Below are 16,698 nucleotides of genomic sequence, written 5' to 3' on the forward strand. Positions count from 1 at the left end.
ATAAATAAAATAAAATATTGTAAGTACTCGACAATACGACGTAAGCAATATTGCACCGTATCGTCATGGCCTGTATTGTATAAGTGAGCCGATTTTGCCTTGCACTCGGCCAAAGTGATGTAAGCGTGACGTGACCGCGACGTGTAGGTAGATATTAATAAAAATGTAATAAAATGACATATTTTAAATGGAATCGTGCAGTGCTGAAGCCGTGCAGTGCTGTTAAGTATGAACAGACCTTTTATCGGCTTTGGTGTGCATGGCCATATATATCGGTGTTAGGTCGGGTTTGATTTTGACGTATGCGAGTTTGACGTTTGGAGGTTACGAATTCGGATTCGGATTCGGACCGGGAAGATGGAGCTGAGCGTGGAGGTGAACGAGCGGTCGTCTTCCGAGGCCGAACCTCGTCTCCTGAGATGCCCCGTGGAGACGGCGGTGATGGCGTGCGTGCGTTCCTACGTGGAGATGCAAACGAGCGCTCCCACCACCACCACCACCACGACGACGACGACCACGACGAGGCTGGAGACGCATCCGGCGGGAAACGGCCGCCTGTGGATGCGACTTCCCGACGCCCTGGACGGTGATGGCTCGCACTACGTGGAGTGTCGGCTGCCGGCAGTGCGACAGTCGAGTGCGAGTGCGAGTGCGAGTGCGAATCCTACCGGTGACTCGCAAGTGCAAGTGCGAATGCGAGTGCAACACCTGAGCGGAGGCTTGAGTGCGGCCGCGCGTCGCCTGGCCAAGGCTTCGGCCGCCGTGTTCGAGTCGCCGCCGCACCACCCGCAAGGTCTGCTCGGCTTCCGCGGCAGCTGCCTCCACGCGCCCAACGAAACCTCCGTCTGGACCAAATTCTGCGAAGTGGAAATGGTGGAGACCACGGAGCTGCTCGTCCGCACCGCCACCGACTCGTCCGCTCTCCGATCCGACCACACCCACACCTCCTTTCACATTCCGCACACTTTGGCCAGATTCGAACGCCACCTGACGCAACCTCTGCGCATACACAACGTTTACAAATTCGCTCGCCGGATGCAGCACAATCAGGCCGCACTCGACCAGAGAGGAGACGCGTCCCAACCGGTCGCGGAAGCGTCTCGAATCGGCAAAAACAGAAAGTGGAAGTCTAAGAAGGCCGTCCTCATCGAAAGCTCCACCCCGCTGAAAGACTTGGGATTGGACCACGAGTTCGCCGAAGGACCGCACTTGACGCTAGCCGACGTCTTATTATACCCTTGCTTTTATTTGATTTTTCACATACTGAATATAGATAGACTTTCTGCTCATCTGCCCGAGACCGTCAGGTGGTTTCGAAATCTTCGATCGCGGCCTCGGTTCGAGAAGCTCGACGACTTCTTGAGCGACGTGTGCCGGCTAACTTTTAAAGACGAATTTATAATATCCGACAGTGTTGAATATTTAATGCCCGATGTTGAAAATTGTAGCCTTTATAAGTGCGATCCCAGTCGGGACAGATCTAAAAAGAGGGTTTTCACCAAAGACGTCGAGACTGCTTTGGGATTCATCAAGCAAGGTTTAGAGATTGACTTGTGTAAGACGAAAAGACAGTCGAAGATCGATTGGTCGTCCGTTCCGGACGCCGCTAATCCTTTCGGAGGTCACTTGCCGGCGGATAGAGTCGAGAGGAAGACTCAACAGTTGGAAAATTTAGCGACGGCCGTGTTGAACATAGCCAAAGACGGCAATCGAATAGTAGACTTTTGCAGCGGCGGAGGCCATTTAGGTATACTCTTGGCATATTTGCTACCGTCTTGTCAGATAGTGTTGTTGGAAAACAAGGAGCAGTCTTTGAGTAGGGCTCAAGTCCGCGTGGAAGCTCTGTCCTTGACGAACGTGACTTTCGTCCAGTGTAATCTGGATTTTTTCACCGGTCCGTTCGACATCGGGGTGGCGCTTCACGCTTGCGGCGTCTCCACCGACCTGGTGCTGGACAAGTGCATAGAGCGAAAGGCGACCTTCGTGGTGTGTCCGTGCTGCTACGGATCCCTGCACACTACGGACAGGTTGCAGTATCCGCGCAGCGCCGTCTTCAGCGACGTGCCGATCGACTCGTACATGTGCATCGGACACTCGGCCGATCAGACCCACGTCAACCATCCGATGGAGGAGCGCGGAGTCAGGTGTATGACGATAATAGACTCGGACAGGGCCCAGCATGCTATGAGCAACGGATATTCCGTGGTCTTGTCGCAGTTGGAGCCGAAGAATTGCACGCCCAAAAATATGCTACTCGTCGGCGTTCGCGTTTAACCCTTTGAGTCCAATTCAATCCAATCGAATGCAGGTATAAAAATTGTAGCTAATCCAAACAAACCCTAGATAAATAAACCCAAAACCTCCGAGGATTTCGAGTTTTGTAAAGGTGTGTTTAGACTGTAATATATCTTGCAACAATAGAAAATAAACAAAAGACCTTACATCTTCTTCACTGTTGGTGTTGGTCAGCATTCAAAGGGTTAATCAAAGTACAATGTGTATTTTATAATACTTACGGCGACGGTACCATTAACTGAGACCTGCCGAGACCAAATTCTCAATAATTTGTAAATAAATTTTGATTATAAGTTTTATTTTAAATTGTTTCAAATATCAAATTAAAAGAGAGTTAGTAGACGTAATCGCAACTTCAAATACTATAGAAAGACATATATGTACATACAGGGCCGGCTCAAAGGGGCAGCAGACTAGGCACGTGTCTAGGGGCGCAGTAGCCAAAGGGCGCCACTTTGGTTCAATAGCTGGCTTTCTTTGAACCTATTAAACATTTTATATTCAACTTAATTTTTCTACCCGAAGGATTAATAATACTGACTATAAAATATTATAATTTACGAGGAACGCAGGAAATCGACTGTCAAATATCAACGACTCACGAATAAAACTTCCCAAACAATAAACTGTCGTCAGTACAAATGGTTATTTGGAATTGTATTTTAATAACAATAAAAATAATGCTGAAACGTGACGCTTAGCAAAATATTGGAAGTATTGAATATTGAAAATTTGCGTCAGCAAAAGCCAAATAAACTTTTATTTCAAATCTTTTTGATCAAAGATAGTTTCTAAATGAAATTTTTTGTATTTTTAAATATACATATGTTCCACAATAACATGTTCCTATTGCAAATTTTATTTTAGTAATTTTTCTTAATTATATATTGAACATAAAACGTGCCTATTTTGAATAAAAATTTGTAATTTTAATTTAATGTTTCTTTTCCGGGATTTGGTCGAATTAATTATTGAGTATGATATATTAACCCCTCCACAGTAAATAAATGCATTTTCAATTTTGTATATATGTAAATATTATGATAAGCATGCAACAAAAAATCCATTAATTTTTTTAAAGCAAAATATTTATAAAGGTTGGAAAAGTAAAAATAAATAAATTCGTGCAGTTAATGGATTTTTACAAATATGTAGTCTTAAGCAACTAGCAATTTTTATATTGTGTAAATATTTTATAATGGATGTAAATAATTGAATTAAATTTTACCCTTTTGTCAATGTTATGAATTTGTATTGTACAATAATAAAAAAAAACACATTTTGTATATGCAAACATTTTATTCAAACAAATACCTCAAAACCGACTCCAAACTTGACGGACTTGGGGTCTAAGGAGTTGCACAGAAGGCTTATATTCGGCTTAACAACAATATTGTCCCTTTCGTAAAGGCTGTTATTGGTCAAATTCAATGCTACGTAACCGTCGGTGTCGACAGACGTCCGAAGACATACGTCCTTTTCGATAATTTGGCACGCGAGCGACCCTATCAGGTGCTTTGTCTCGAAACACACGTCCAAAACAGTCGCGATCTTCAATTGTGGTTTGATCTTCTTGAACAGACACACCTGGAGTCCTCGGTTGTTCAGCGTTCCGGACACTACACCGAGGTTGTCTTCGCAGTACCGGCCGACTATTGAAGCCCGCTTCGAGTCGATCGAGGTGATGTTCGCCGTTTGCAAGCCCAACTCTGCCCCGATTGATACTTTTTTATTGATCTCGTGCAGGTGTTGCAGTATGACTTCTGTCTTCGATGCGTTTATATTGGAAATTGAAGCCGAGGTTGTGAAGTTCTTTCCGGAGTAGTCAAAGACGCAGTCGACGGTGCCGGCGTTGACGTGCTGCACGTGTCCTGAAACTGAGCACTTCAATTCCTCGGATATCGACTGTTCGAGTGTTATGTTGCTGTAGCCGGCTTGGTTCTGATCCGTCGAGTATCTCTCCAGCTCCCGGCCGACGTATGCGTTGTACGGAGAGTGGTACGGCTCCAGCGGGTTCAGGTTTAAGTTGAAGTTGTACTTGACTTGATCGTTGATGTTTTTGTTTAACAGCAAGGTGATGCCTGAATAGTGTTTTGGGTATACCTGTTTACATTGACGATGGATGTTGACTAAAAGAATCGGGCCGGGACTCAACAGTGCTTCCTTGGCTCCGGACATAATCGTTTGCAGAGATGGCACGTTTTTAGATGCTGGACGTGTGAGCGAGGAAATTTCATCATTGATCTGAGACCACATATCGACGATAATATTTAGATAATGTAAGATGTAAATTTGCTACAACTAATATTAGACGATTATTTATATCACGGTGTGACCATTCGAAAATTTATGCACTGTACATATTGCATTTGTCTGCCGAAACTTATTGAATGAATGTTTGAATGATTGAGTTATTGACGCTAAAAATTGTTGTTGTAATGCAAATAACATTTCTTTTTCTGTGTCACGGTGACGTAATACAGTGATGTCCAACTGGGAGCCAAAAGTGTTTTGTAAGATTGAAGATGTCTTTTTAAAATAGCTTTGTATCGTTCAGTTGATTTTGGAATAGACATTGATACTGTAAGGCAGGAAAGGTATGTTGACGGTATCCCGGCCTAACGAAACACATGTTGTGTAGTTTGGAAGAGGGTCGTTTATTTTTGTTCAATTGGTACAATGGTTATTGTATGTACGAAGAGGTTGAGCTTCGGAGAAGTGAGCTGGTTGAACTCCAGAGGTTCACTCTGGTGTTGGGAGCTGTTGCGTCGCTTTATATACGTTCTGGCTTGAAGCGTGTCGTGTGCAGATGCTTTGTCTTCGTTTCCAGGACATGTGTTGACCTGTTTTCGAGGCACGTGTCTTCGGTACACGTCTGGTTTATAGCTATGGGGTCAGCGCCACGCGTAAATGTCTTTTAGGACATGTGTTGCAGTTGCCTGATGACATCACTGTTGGGTTTCGTTCGTTTTACGATCCAGCGATGAACTCTTTCTTCTGGAATGGTCAAAGGGGACGTTGCCCTTGTGTTATGCATGTTTGTACAGGATCGATGATGAGATCACTGGTTTTGATTCGTAATAGCACAAGTCGTGCTATATTCCTACAATACATTTTATTGTTATTTTAAAGAATTCTAACACTTCACTTCGTATGTAGGTAGAATGCTCCATTTATAAAAAAATTAATTGATTTTATTTAAAATAAAAATTTTCCGGTCAAATCAAATGATAATATTGGAATATAATAGACAAATGAATAATTTTAACCAGAGTTTAGTGACTTCTCAAACTTGAGGGCTTTTATATAACTTTTAGTCTTAGTAATAGAGCTTCAATTATCTAAATTTAGACACTGACAGAGAGATTGGCAGAAAGTGTTTTCAGCAATTTGTCTGACGTAGTTGTTGCTCAGCGACGAGTTATTTATTTGCTTTAACGGATAAGGCTTTTATTCACAACACGACACAATGAGTTGGCTGATCCTATTTGTAATGGTTGCTGACTTTTAATGACTCGAAATATTAATAACGAGTCAAACTTTATACTTTATTACTACACTGGACTTATACTTAATCTTCACATAATTCTTTTTTTTTTTGGTTTGGTTAATTAGTGTCAAATTGCATCACGACATGTTTATAAGTACATAAAATTCTTATTGATTTATTATTCACATGTTTTAGTACATTTGTATGTTATATTAACTAAGTTTGTTCAATCACGTGTAAACTGCACGCAGCCTGCGGGCCGCTGATTTTCAGCTTCTGATTTGAACAATATCAATTTTTGGTGATTATTAAAGCAACGCCATCTATCGTAAATGTACTAGTTATAGAATATGTTATTTTAATTATATTAGGTTTAAAATAAATAGGCAAATATTAAACTTGTCGAAACACTCGCATCTATTATCTTATCTAGATTTATTTATAGTATACTAGCTGTATTACCCGGCTTCGCTCAGTGTTTATAATATAAACCGCTTAAACATGACTAAGCTAATTTAATTAAAAAAAAAAAAAAATTAAAAAAAAATTTAAAAATTAAAAAAAAAAATAAAAAAAAAATAAAAAAAAAAAATAAAAAAAAAAATAAAAAAAAAATAAAAAAAAAATTAAAAAAAAAAATTTTAAAAAATCAAAAAAAAAAATCAAAATTTTTTTTTGCCTTCTAGGGCTTCGCCCTCGGCGCCCCCCTGAGCCTTTGCCTTCTAGGGCTTCGCCCCTCCACGCCCCATGAGCAATTGCCGTTTAGGGCTTCGCCCCCCTTAGTTAATGCCTTTTAGGGCTTCGCCCCTCCGCACCCCCATGATTAAATGCCGTCTAGGGCTTCGCCCCCCCTAGTTAATGCCTTTTAGGGCTTCGCCCCCCGCGCCCCCAAGATTAATTGCCGTTTAGGGCTTCGCCCCCCTTAGTTAATGCCTTTTAGGGCTTCGCCCCCCGCGCCCCCCTTAGTTAATGCCTTTTAGGGCTTCGCCCCCCACGCCCCCAAGATTAATTGCCGTTTAGGGCTTCGCCCCCCTTAGTTAATGCCTTTTAGGGCTTCGCCCCTCCGCGCCCCCATGATTAAATGCCGTCTAAGGCTTCGCCCCCATGATCAGTTGCCTTTTAGGGCTTCGCCCCCCGCGCCCCCAAGATAAATTGCCGTTTAGGGCTTCGCCCCCCTTAGTTAATGCCTTTTAGGGCTTCGCCCCTCCGCGCCCCCATGATTAAATGCCGTCTAAGGCTTCGCCCCCATGATCAGTTGCCTTTTAGGGCTTCGCCCCCCGCGCCCCCAAGATTAATTGCCGTTTAGGGCTTCGCCCCCCTTAGTTAATGCCTTTTAGGGCTTCGCCCCTCCGCGCCCCCATGATTAAATGCCGTCTAAGGCTTCGCCCCCATGATCAGTTGCCTTTTAGGGCTTCGCCCCTCCGCGCCCCCATGATTAATTGCCGTCTAGGGCTTCGCCCCCCTTAGTTAATGCCTATTAGGGCTTGCGCCCCATGAGGCTGGGCCCCCCGGGCCCCCTTCGGGGCCCCACGGGGCTGCGCCCCTTGTGGCGCCCCCTTTTGAGCCCCATGGGGCTGCGCCCCATGAGGCTGGGCCCCCGGGCCCCCTTCGGGGCCCCACGGGGCTGCGCCCCATGAGGCTGGGCCCCCGGGCCCCCTTCGGGGCCCCACGGGGCTGCGCCCCTTGTGGCGCCCCCTTTTGAGCCTCATGGGGCTGCGCCCCATGAGGCTGGGCCCCCCGGGCCCCCTTCGGGGCCCCACGGGGCTGCGCCCCTTGTGGCGCCCCCTTTTGAGCCCCATGGGGCTGCGCCCCATGAGGCTGGGCCCCCCGCGCCCCCTTCGGGGCTTCACGGGGCTGCGCCCCTTGTGGCGCCCCCTTTTGAGCCCCATGGGGCTGCGCCCCATGAGGCTGGGCCCCCCGGGCCCCCTTCGGGGCCCCACGGGGCTGCGCCCCTTGTGGCGCCCCCTTTTGAGCCCCACGGGGCTGCGCCCCTTGTGGCGCCCCCTTTTGAGCCCCACGGGGCTGCGCCCCTTGTGGCGCCCCTGGCGGGGCCCCATGAAACTACTCGCCTTGCGCCCCCGCGGGGGTGAATCCATTGAAACGAAAAAAAAAATCGGCGCCCATGGATCGAAAAAAAAAAAAAAATCGAATCACGTGTTCGATGACGTCACCGATCTACGGACGACGACGACGACGACGAAGACGACGAAGACGACGACCAAGGATATTTACATACATACAAAGTCTCTTTCCAAATTATAGATTAGATTAATATTTCAATAATGAGCATATTTTAAATCAATCGTTGGAATTTTTATTAATTGTAATAACAACTTGAAACGGCTGATTTTTTTTACACTTTAAAATTGAAGGTCAGTCGCGAAATAAGACAACTGTCTAGCGATAGTCAACATGTGGCTTTTGTGTATTTATTTGGTCAGTGAACAGATGATCAGTATATTATCGGTCACTGACTGCTTGATTGTCTGTTTGTCAAAAAAACTTAAACAATAAGCAGTTAACTAGCAAATCATTTTTATCTAAGGTATTGTTGGTGGTGGGTGGTAAGGTACTGGGTGGGTGGAGGATCCAAATAAAAGGCCAAAGTCGCTTCACGGCATTTATTGGTGATACACGCATTGCTAGTGCTCCGTCCAGAGTGCCTTGATATGGTCTAAGTACCTCCTTATAAAGGACAGGTCGCTCAGGGTATCTTCCTCGACACGTTTGTTTACTTATTGTTATAGTCACGTACCAGATATGCGATCTTACGGTCTCGCGCAGTCAGTTCTGAGAATTCTAGTGGGAAGTGGCTGGGTGCCGTTACCGTCCGCTAAGTCCATCCATTGTTTAGCCGACTTGCACTTAGTCTGAAGATAATCCTCGAAGACCAATAATAACGGTCGCAGGAACGCGACGTCTCATGCTGCGTACGGACCAAACCAACGACGATTTTGGTCCAACGTTTTAACCAGCAGGATAAAACCATTAGCGTACAAAATATCGAAATAAAAATTAAATTTAAAAATTGAAATCAAATATCAAAATTAAAAATATTATTATTATATTAAAATTAAATTCAAATATCAAAATAAAATTATAATCAATATATTAAATTTAAAATAAAATATTGAAAGTTAAAACAGAACATGCCCAATTTAAATAAATTTTCGAGATTGACCTAAAATTAGATCATCAACAATCACATACAGGTAATCCTCGACTTTTGTTTGTCGAAGATGTTTTGACTTACGTAGATACGCACTAAGATCGAAAAAAAAATCAAAGAATTATTATTTTTACTTCCCCGTAATGCGCAGTTACTGAGAATATATCATGTGTTAGTATGGGTGACCGAGTGATGGTCCCAACCCGACACGTTGTCGGTTTATCAAACGAAATTTTTTTAGTCTTCAATTGTTTCTCTCGTCGAAATAAATAAATTAATTAAATCATTTCAGAGGTAAATTTTATCGGATAATGTCTTCAATTGTTTCTCTCATCGAAATAAATCAAATAATTAAATCCATCTCAGAGGTAAACTTTATCGGATAATGTGTGATTATTAATTTTATTTCGACGAAAGAAAAAAAAACCCTTTGACAAATCACCGACATTTTTTTTGTTAAATATTTGTTAAATCATTTTGCAGACATGGTCATTTACGCACGAAGCTGCATAATGAAGTGGAGTGTTTCCTTCTTTATCCACAATGTCGATATTTGGATCCTTTGCCAAAATTACTTTACACAAGTTATTATATTCACACATCACTGCATAATGAAGTGGAGTTTTGCCACTTTTATCAGCAATATCGATATTCGGGCTCATTGATAAGATACTTTTGAATACATTTTCTTTTTGACACGTCGCTGCATAATGAAGTGCAGTTTTACCGTCATTATCGGCAATTTCGAAATTTTCGCTCTTTGCCAAAATCATTTTACATATGTTATAATTTAAACACGTCGCCGCGTAATGAAGAGGAGTTTTTCCGTATTTATCGACAGCTTCGATATTTGGGTCTTTTGCCAATATCAGTTGACATACATTATCATTTGCGTAAACCACTGCATAATGAAGTGGAGTTCTTCCTTCATTATCGGTAATTTCGATATTCGGGCCCTTTGCCAAAATCATTGTAAGCACATTATCATTTTCGCGACTTGCTGCATAGTGAAGAGGAGTTTTTCCCTTTTTATCGGTTACTTCGATATTTGGGTCCTTTGCCAAGACCATTTCGCAAAACGTCTCATTATCACGCGTCACTGCATAATGAAGTGGAGTTTTTCCTTCATTATCCACAATGTCGATATTTGGGCTTCTTGCTAAAATCATTTTACCTATATTATTATTTCCATGTATCGCTGCGTAATGAAGTGGAGTGTTTCCATATTTATCGGCAATTTCAATGTTTGAGTCCTCTGTTAAAATCATTTCGCAGAACTTTTCATTATTATGTATCACTGCATAATGAAGTGGAGTTCTTCTTACATTATCCACAGGATTGATATTTGCGCTTTTTGCCAAAATCATTTTAAACACTTTTTCATTTAAAGACGCCGCTGCGTAATGAAGTGGAGTTTTTCCTTCATTGTCGACAACTTCGATATTTGGGCTTTTTGCCAAAATCATTTTACACACATTATCATTTACACACGTCGCTGCATAATGAAGTGGAGTTTTTCCTTCCATATCGACACCTCCGAAATTTGTACTCTTTGCTAATATCATTTTAAACACATTATCATTTACACATGTTGCTGCATAATGAAGAGGAGTTTTTCCCTCTAAATCAGCAACATCGACATTGGGGTCTTTTGCCAAAATCACTTTACACACATTATCGTTTACACACGTCGCTGCATAATGAAGAGGAGTTTTCCCTTTTTTGTCGACAATATCGATATTTGTGGCTTTCGCCAAAATCATTTTAAACACGTTATCATTTACACAAGTCGCTGCGTAATGAAGAGGTGTTTTTCCTTCAATATCGGGAACTGTGATATTTGGGCCTTTCGCCAATATCATTTTACAGACATTATCATTTTTGCACATCGCTGCATAGTGAAGTGGAGTTTTTCCTTCACTATCCACAATGTCGATATTTGGGCCCTTCGCCAATATCATTTTACACACATTATCATTTTCACACGTCGCTGCATAATGCAGAGGAGTTTTTCCTTTTTTATCGGCAATTTCGATATTTGGTTCCTTCGCCAAAATCAATTTACACACATTGTCATTTACACATTTCGCTGCGAAATGCATTAGAGTTTTTCCTTCGTTATTAGCAAGGTTGATGTTAGAACATTTTTCCAACAATAATTGAATTGCATTTATATTTTCATCAAATATGGCATAATTAATTGGTCTTTCATAATTTATGTCGAAAATATCCATATTAATTTTAACCTTCATCAGAATTTCTATCAACTTAAAATAATCATTTTTAACGGCGAAATGTAAAATTGTTTCTTCATTTTCACCCAATTTTAATAGTAAGTACTGAGGATTCTTTTGACCGATATCTTCTATTAAATCTTCGTACACTGTTGGTTTTTTTTGAACAATTGCTTCTCTCAATTTCGCATGAAATATTAATTCGTCATTGTCATTGGGCTTTAATACACTGACAACTTTTGGATAGCCATTTAAAACTGCAACATCTAATGGTGTTTCTTCTTTCATATTTCTGTAATCTATAAACGTCTTATCTTTATAATTGGCAAATGTCCTGTCTTTACTGTACAAATATTGAACTACTTTGTCGTGACCGTTAGCGGCTGCAATATAAAGTAAACCCCTATTCCGTTTTAAATCTGCTCCCTTCTCAACAAAAAACTCAACGACTTTTTCGTTGCCATTTTCAGCTGCTTTCAAAAGAGGTGTCTCAGACCAATGATTTGTACAATCAACATCGAGATCCTTCTCATGTTTCCATATGGTTTCTATTGTTTTGCAGTCATTGCGATACGCTGCCAATAAATGCAATGGACTGTTTTCCTTTTCGCCATAATTTGATTTGCTGTAGTAGTCCTTAATTATTTGAGGATATTCACTGGAGTATTCCCAGACGCACACCGCATGCTCCTCAAAATGTGTTGCGTTTAATAAATCTAACGCTTCTCTCAGTACGTTTTCTTCAATTCGGCTTATCCTTATATTCAGTCTAGTTACTTTCTGAATAAGACGATGCACATTCACTTTGCCGTCAATTAGATCGATTAATGAGTAGTCGTCCAGCAATTCTGTTGCCTCTCTTATTTTTTCAATATCCTTTTCCATTCTGGAAAACATTTTTTCAACTTGGATGCCTTCAGGTGACATGTAGGCCATAATATAAAAGAGTTTCAGAGCAAGATCACCGAAATTTGGATCTTTTTCTATTCGTTCCAGAGATATTTGCCATGTCGTCATTAAAGTTTTATCGTAAACAGCGTAGGTTTCATCGTGACCCGATTTTAATATTAAATCTTGTTGTTCTTTAAATAAAATCAAGTATTCTGCAATCGTAAATCTTGTATTTTTACCCCATTTTCCAGATTTTTTATTTCTCCGCTGTATGTAACCAATGCTCTGTTTGAGGACTAACGGAAGTCTACCTAATGCCTCAATCAACTTTTTTACATCCTCTTGGTTTTCTTGTTCTAGCTCGTTGTTCACGTAGTCAATGGAATCTTTTTCAGAAAAAACCTCCAATAAAATAATTTCAAAGTCTCCATATTGTCCTAGATTCCAATCTCTTCGTCTCGAAGTTATCAAAGTGTAAATATTTCTATTTCTTGGCCCCCCTTTGAAGATGAAATCTTTGACGTCTTTGTAATCTTCGACATTATCTAATATTACTAATGATTTTCGTTGATCCTTCTCTATGTATCTGTAGATGTCTTGAACTATTTCGTAAATGTCTCGATCTCGTTTTTTCCCTTTCTTCACACCGAGCTCGCTATTAGTTTCTTTTATCTCTGTTTTTGTTGGAATTCGCAACTCTTTAGCCAGGGATTCAAAAGATTTGATGATATTTTCTACCTTTTCTGACTTGATCATCACAATATTATGATAAAATTGAGAATACAAAGCTGCATATTTTAGAGCCAGTTCGGTTTTTCCAATACCACCCAGTCCAGTTATCGCAGCTGATTGGGAAACTATTGTTGTCCTTCGATTTTCAATCAGTGCCGTGTGTATTTTTTGTATTTCTTTCGTTCGTCCAGTGAATGATTTGGCTGGAGCAAGTAATCCAAATGTAATTTGTTTTCTGTCGATTTTTTTGTTTTTTTTCAGTGATTCGAACTCTTTTATCAATAAGTGATTCGTTTTATCAGCTTCCTGTTGAACCGTAGTTATTAAATTCTTCTCAGTTTTTTGAATTTCACTTTTGACTGCCTGTTCTGATGTTTGCAATTGCTTTTTAATTGTATCACAGTTGTTTTTCAATACGCCTATTGTTTCTTCACAGTATTTCTGATTTTCGATGTTTATGATTTGTAAGCCTTCAAAGCATTTCAATAATCTCTCAGTTATTTCAAAGGTTCTCTTTTCCAAATAATTACCATCACAGTTGTTTATTTTATTTAATAGTTTTTCAAGATGTTGTAAATAGTCCACAGGTTCTTCATTATATCTAATTATATTTATTCCTAAATCCTTAGCTGTTATTGTGCTATTGAACTCTTCCGTCCAGTTTTCCCCATTAAATGGTCGACGGAAAAAATATTTTCCGCAATCTGATTTTGGCCTTTTGAAAAATCGTAATTTTCCACTATCCTTTATAACGATCCCAGCTTTCTCATACAAACTCGACGTATTCCAATTTTTTTCTAAATTGTCGTTTTTATATTCGATTTCATAGCCCGGTGACTTTTTCTTAACATATGGAATATCTGGAATATAGTTGGTTGGAATATTACATAATCGAACTTCGGAAGGAAGAAAATCCAATCCTTCCTTGGATTTTCCATACACGATATTTTTAGCTTCTATTTTTATTTCGAAAGAATCATTATCAGTTTTCTCTTTTTGTTCTATGATGAAATTCAGAAATCGTTGAACTCCATCTTGAGCAAGCCTTTTCATGGCCCCCCGAGGTCCACGACTTGAAGTAACCCCCATGAATTGGAATTCGAAGCTAGAGAACACTTGAATTGCAATTTCCACAAATAGCTTTCTCATTTCGGTCTTGTTTTTATGAAAAAAATAAACAATACCCTCATATTTACAGGAAGAATTATTTTTACCCCACAGACAATACCTTTCCATAGGCTTAGTCACTATCTTTGCTCCTCCACTAAATCTCACAAGTCCCAATGCAGCACCCAGTATTGCTTCAATGGTTTTGGGAATTTCGCCAGAATTTCTAAGGCGACCCTCAATAATATCATGATGGGCTTTCAACGTTGCTTCCATATCGTTAACAAAATAAATGACAAAATGTGAAAGGCGATCATATAACTCATATGGCTTGTTCAAATCAAGTTTACAATCCTTTGCTTCACAACAAGAAACTTCTGCAACGTTTGAGGCCATGGTGGTATTGCGTTGGAGTATTGACTGAAATAAAAATAAAATTTACGAATTTAAAAGTTATCATTGTGATCCTCATTTATAAATGAAACTCAGAAGAGGCTTTTAAAAAAATAGTCAAGTTGCATTTGTTCTCAAGTAAATATCGTAGAAAAATTATGTCTGGGATAAAATATATAACATACATACATCTTTCTATGGAAAGCGATCTCAAATTGTCAAATTTGAAAATGAAAAAAACTAATAAAAAGCTAAATCGTTTAAACTTATACGGTACGCGACATCTGGGCTACGGTCATCTGGGCACAAGATTTAGAAACTTTTAGTTGTCTCACCCAGTGATGTGAGACAACTAAAAGAACTCGCGGTGCACCCAGTTTTACAATTTTCAATTTTCAACAAATACTTGTCGATGCCAAACTTACCTGCGCAATGCTCTGAAAGGTTCAAGGTTTTTATTGCTACTTTTTATAGCGCATTGACGATATAACGTTTAGCGAGCAGTGGCATATAGAAAAGTTCCCGAGATATGTATATATGTATGTACATAGATACTGAGATACATACATACATAAGTCACCTATCATTATATCGAAAAATGGCAATATACGTATTTATATGTATAAGAAGCGCAGCCAGATGGGGGTGTGCCCCCGGCGGGGCCCCATCTGGCTGCGCCCCCTGCGCAAAAAAAAACACGAACGGGATACAAGAGGAACAGGCTGTTCCTCTTGTATCCCGTTCGTGCACATTAAGTAAGGCTGTACGACAAAAAGAGAGAGAATTTCAGCGCACGCCACTGATACATACATAAGTCACCTATCATTATATCGAAAAATGGCAATATACGTATGCATATATGTAAATAAATGTAGTGCCTCAATAGGAAAATTTACCATTGGGTGAAATCAGAGGATGACGTCAATAGCCAGATAGTTCAACGCAACGACTGCCGAAGACAAAATTAAACATCCGTCTGTTATCATGAATGATTCACGCCCTGGTCCAGTGGTGGCGAACCGTAATTTCAATGTCGGAAATGTATGTAGATTCGATTCTAATTGAAATGGGATCATACATATAATTTCCAACAAAATGTACGAATATAATAACGGATCAAGAAAAAACTTCTATATACATAGGGTTGTCAAATTTCATGCAAGTCAAACCCCCCCCCCCAAATCAGATCTTTGACTTTTCTATAGATATATTTTCAATCGATTATCTATAATTGATTTTTTTCCATCTATTTTTAAAATGAATGTCTGTCTGTCTGTCTCGAATAGGCTCCTAAACCACTGAACCGATTACGATGGAACTTTCAGGATTTGTTGTACGCAATGAAGGTCACAATGACTTGGTAAAATTTCGTAACAAGCGCGCGACTGAATATTTGAGAAACTGACTAGTAATAGCCACGCGGCAAAAGCGACAAAAACAATAACTTACGAAAACATAGATTCCTCTTTCTCTCGCATTGATTCATCGATCAACAAAACATGCAAGCCGCTACCGCCTTTAAATATCGCTACCACCTTTAAATTATGGCGGCTCGCTATACGACATGGTCGAGTTCGGTCACCTTCCTGCGAGTTGGGACCAACTCGGCTGGGTAAGCTATCCGCCCGTCTTTGTCGCAGCACAACAACAACAACCGAGCAGATAATGGTTACCTACCTACAACTAGTGAGTCCAGCCACGACGTCAACGTCAGCGCCGCAGTGTATAGGAACGGGCCGCCACTGCATATAAATGGGGGAGCGAGTGAGGTGGCGATCTTGAAAGGTGGAGACGGAGTCATGCACAATCCAGTACACATAGAACAGGCCATCTAGCACCACAGCATTCATCACAGGAGACACACCATTGCAGCGCCATCATTCTTCTCATCAGGCCCCGCCCGCCTCCTCGAGTGTCCTCACGCCGGGACGGGCGCAGATGCCACAACACCTCCTCGAGCCACAACGACTCACCGTCCAGCTCGGAGTACCCTCATCAAACATATCGATGCCCCTGCCACCCCCGCCGCCCCACCAACCGACATGCTCGGACGCCGGCGCAGCATCACATCGCCACGACCACCGGACGACCTACCGTCCTGCTCGCAGCGTCATCGCCCTCGAATGGACAGACCATTCAGGGCTTTACAAAACCACACGGTGGATGGCCCACGGCAACAATATATTTTTTTCCTTTTGTAATTTTGTTTTCTTTTTGTAATTTTTGTATGGCTGGTGCTGGGGGGGGGGGGGAGTGATGTGGCTGCTCGCTATACGACATGGTCGAGTTCGGTCACCTTCCTGCGAGTTGGGATTAGGGTTGCCAGATGGTATCCAAAGGGAGGACATGTCCTTCTTTTCCATGTTTTGTCCTCCCGTCCTCCCTTA

The 16,698-nt window shown here is 41.2% G+C and overlaps 2 protein-coding genes and 1 long non-coding RNA gene across 4 annotated transcripts in view; 1 reads left to right on the top strand and 2 right to left on the bottom strand.

The window, feature by feature from the left end:
* The window catches only part of LOC143910004 (uncharacterized), an 805,996-nt gene that overhangs the window by 1,258 nt on the left and 788,040 nt on the right, over positions 1–16,698 (bottom strand). The window lies entirely within an intron of this gene.
* LOC143923304 (glutathione S-transferase C-terminal domain-containing protein homolog) lies at positions 108–3,580 on the top strand. The gene has a single exon (XM_077446919.1). The coding sequence runs from the start codon at positions 358–360 to the stop codon at positions 2,272–2,274; it is 1,917 nt and encodes a 638-aa protein (XP_077303045.1). The 5' UTR covers positions 108–357; the 3' UTR covers positions 2,275–3,580.
* On the bottom strand, positions 3,598–15,292 carry LOC143910074 (uncharacterized). The gene is made up of 3 exons (XM_077428431.1): positions 15,208–15,292; positions 9,530–14,338; positions 3,598–4,590 (listed from the first exon to the last, which is right to left on the bottom strand). The coding sequence occupies exons 1-3, from the start codon at positions 15,208–15,210 to the stop codon at positions 3,598–3,600; spliced, it is 5,805 nt and encodes a 1,934-aa protein (XP_077284557.1). The 5' UTR covers positions 15,211–15,292.

This window comes from Arctopsyche grandis, chromosome 3, assembly GCF_051622035.1.
Source record: "Arctopsyche grandis isolate Sample6627 chromosome 3, ASM5162203v2, whole genome shotgun sequence".
Taxonomy (NCBI): domain Eukaryota; kingdom Metazoa; phylum Arthropoda; class Insecta; order Trichoptera; family Hydropsychidae; genus Arctopsyche; species Arctopsyche grandis.

Bases quoted from the DNA above. Each gene is read 5' to 3' on its own strand.
- LOC143923304 (XM_077446919.1), top strand. From the start codon at position 358: ATGGAGCTGAGCGTGGAGGTGAACGAGCGGTCGTCTTCCGAGGCCGAA.
- LOC143910074 (XM_077428431.1), bottom strand. The intron at 4,591-9,529 runs GTAATTTTGGCA...TATTAGTTGTAG, and splicing joins AATATAATAACTTGTGTAAA to CAAATTTACATCTTACATTA.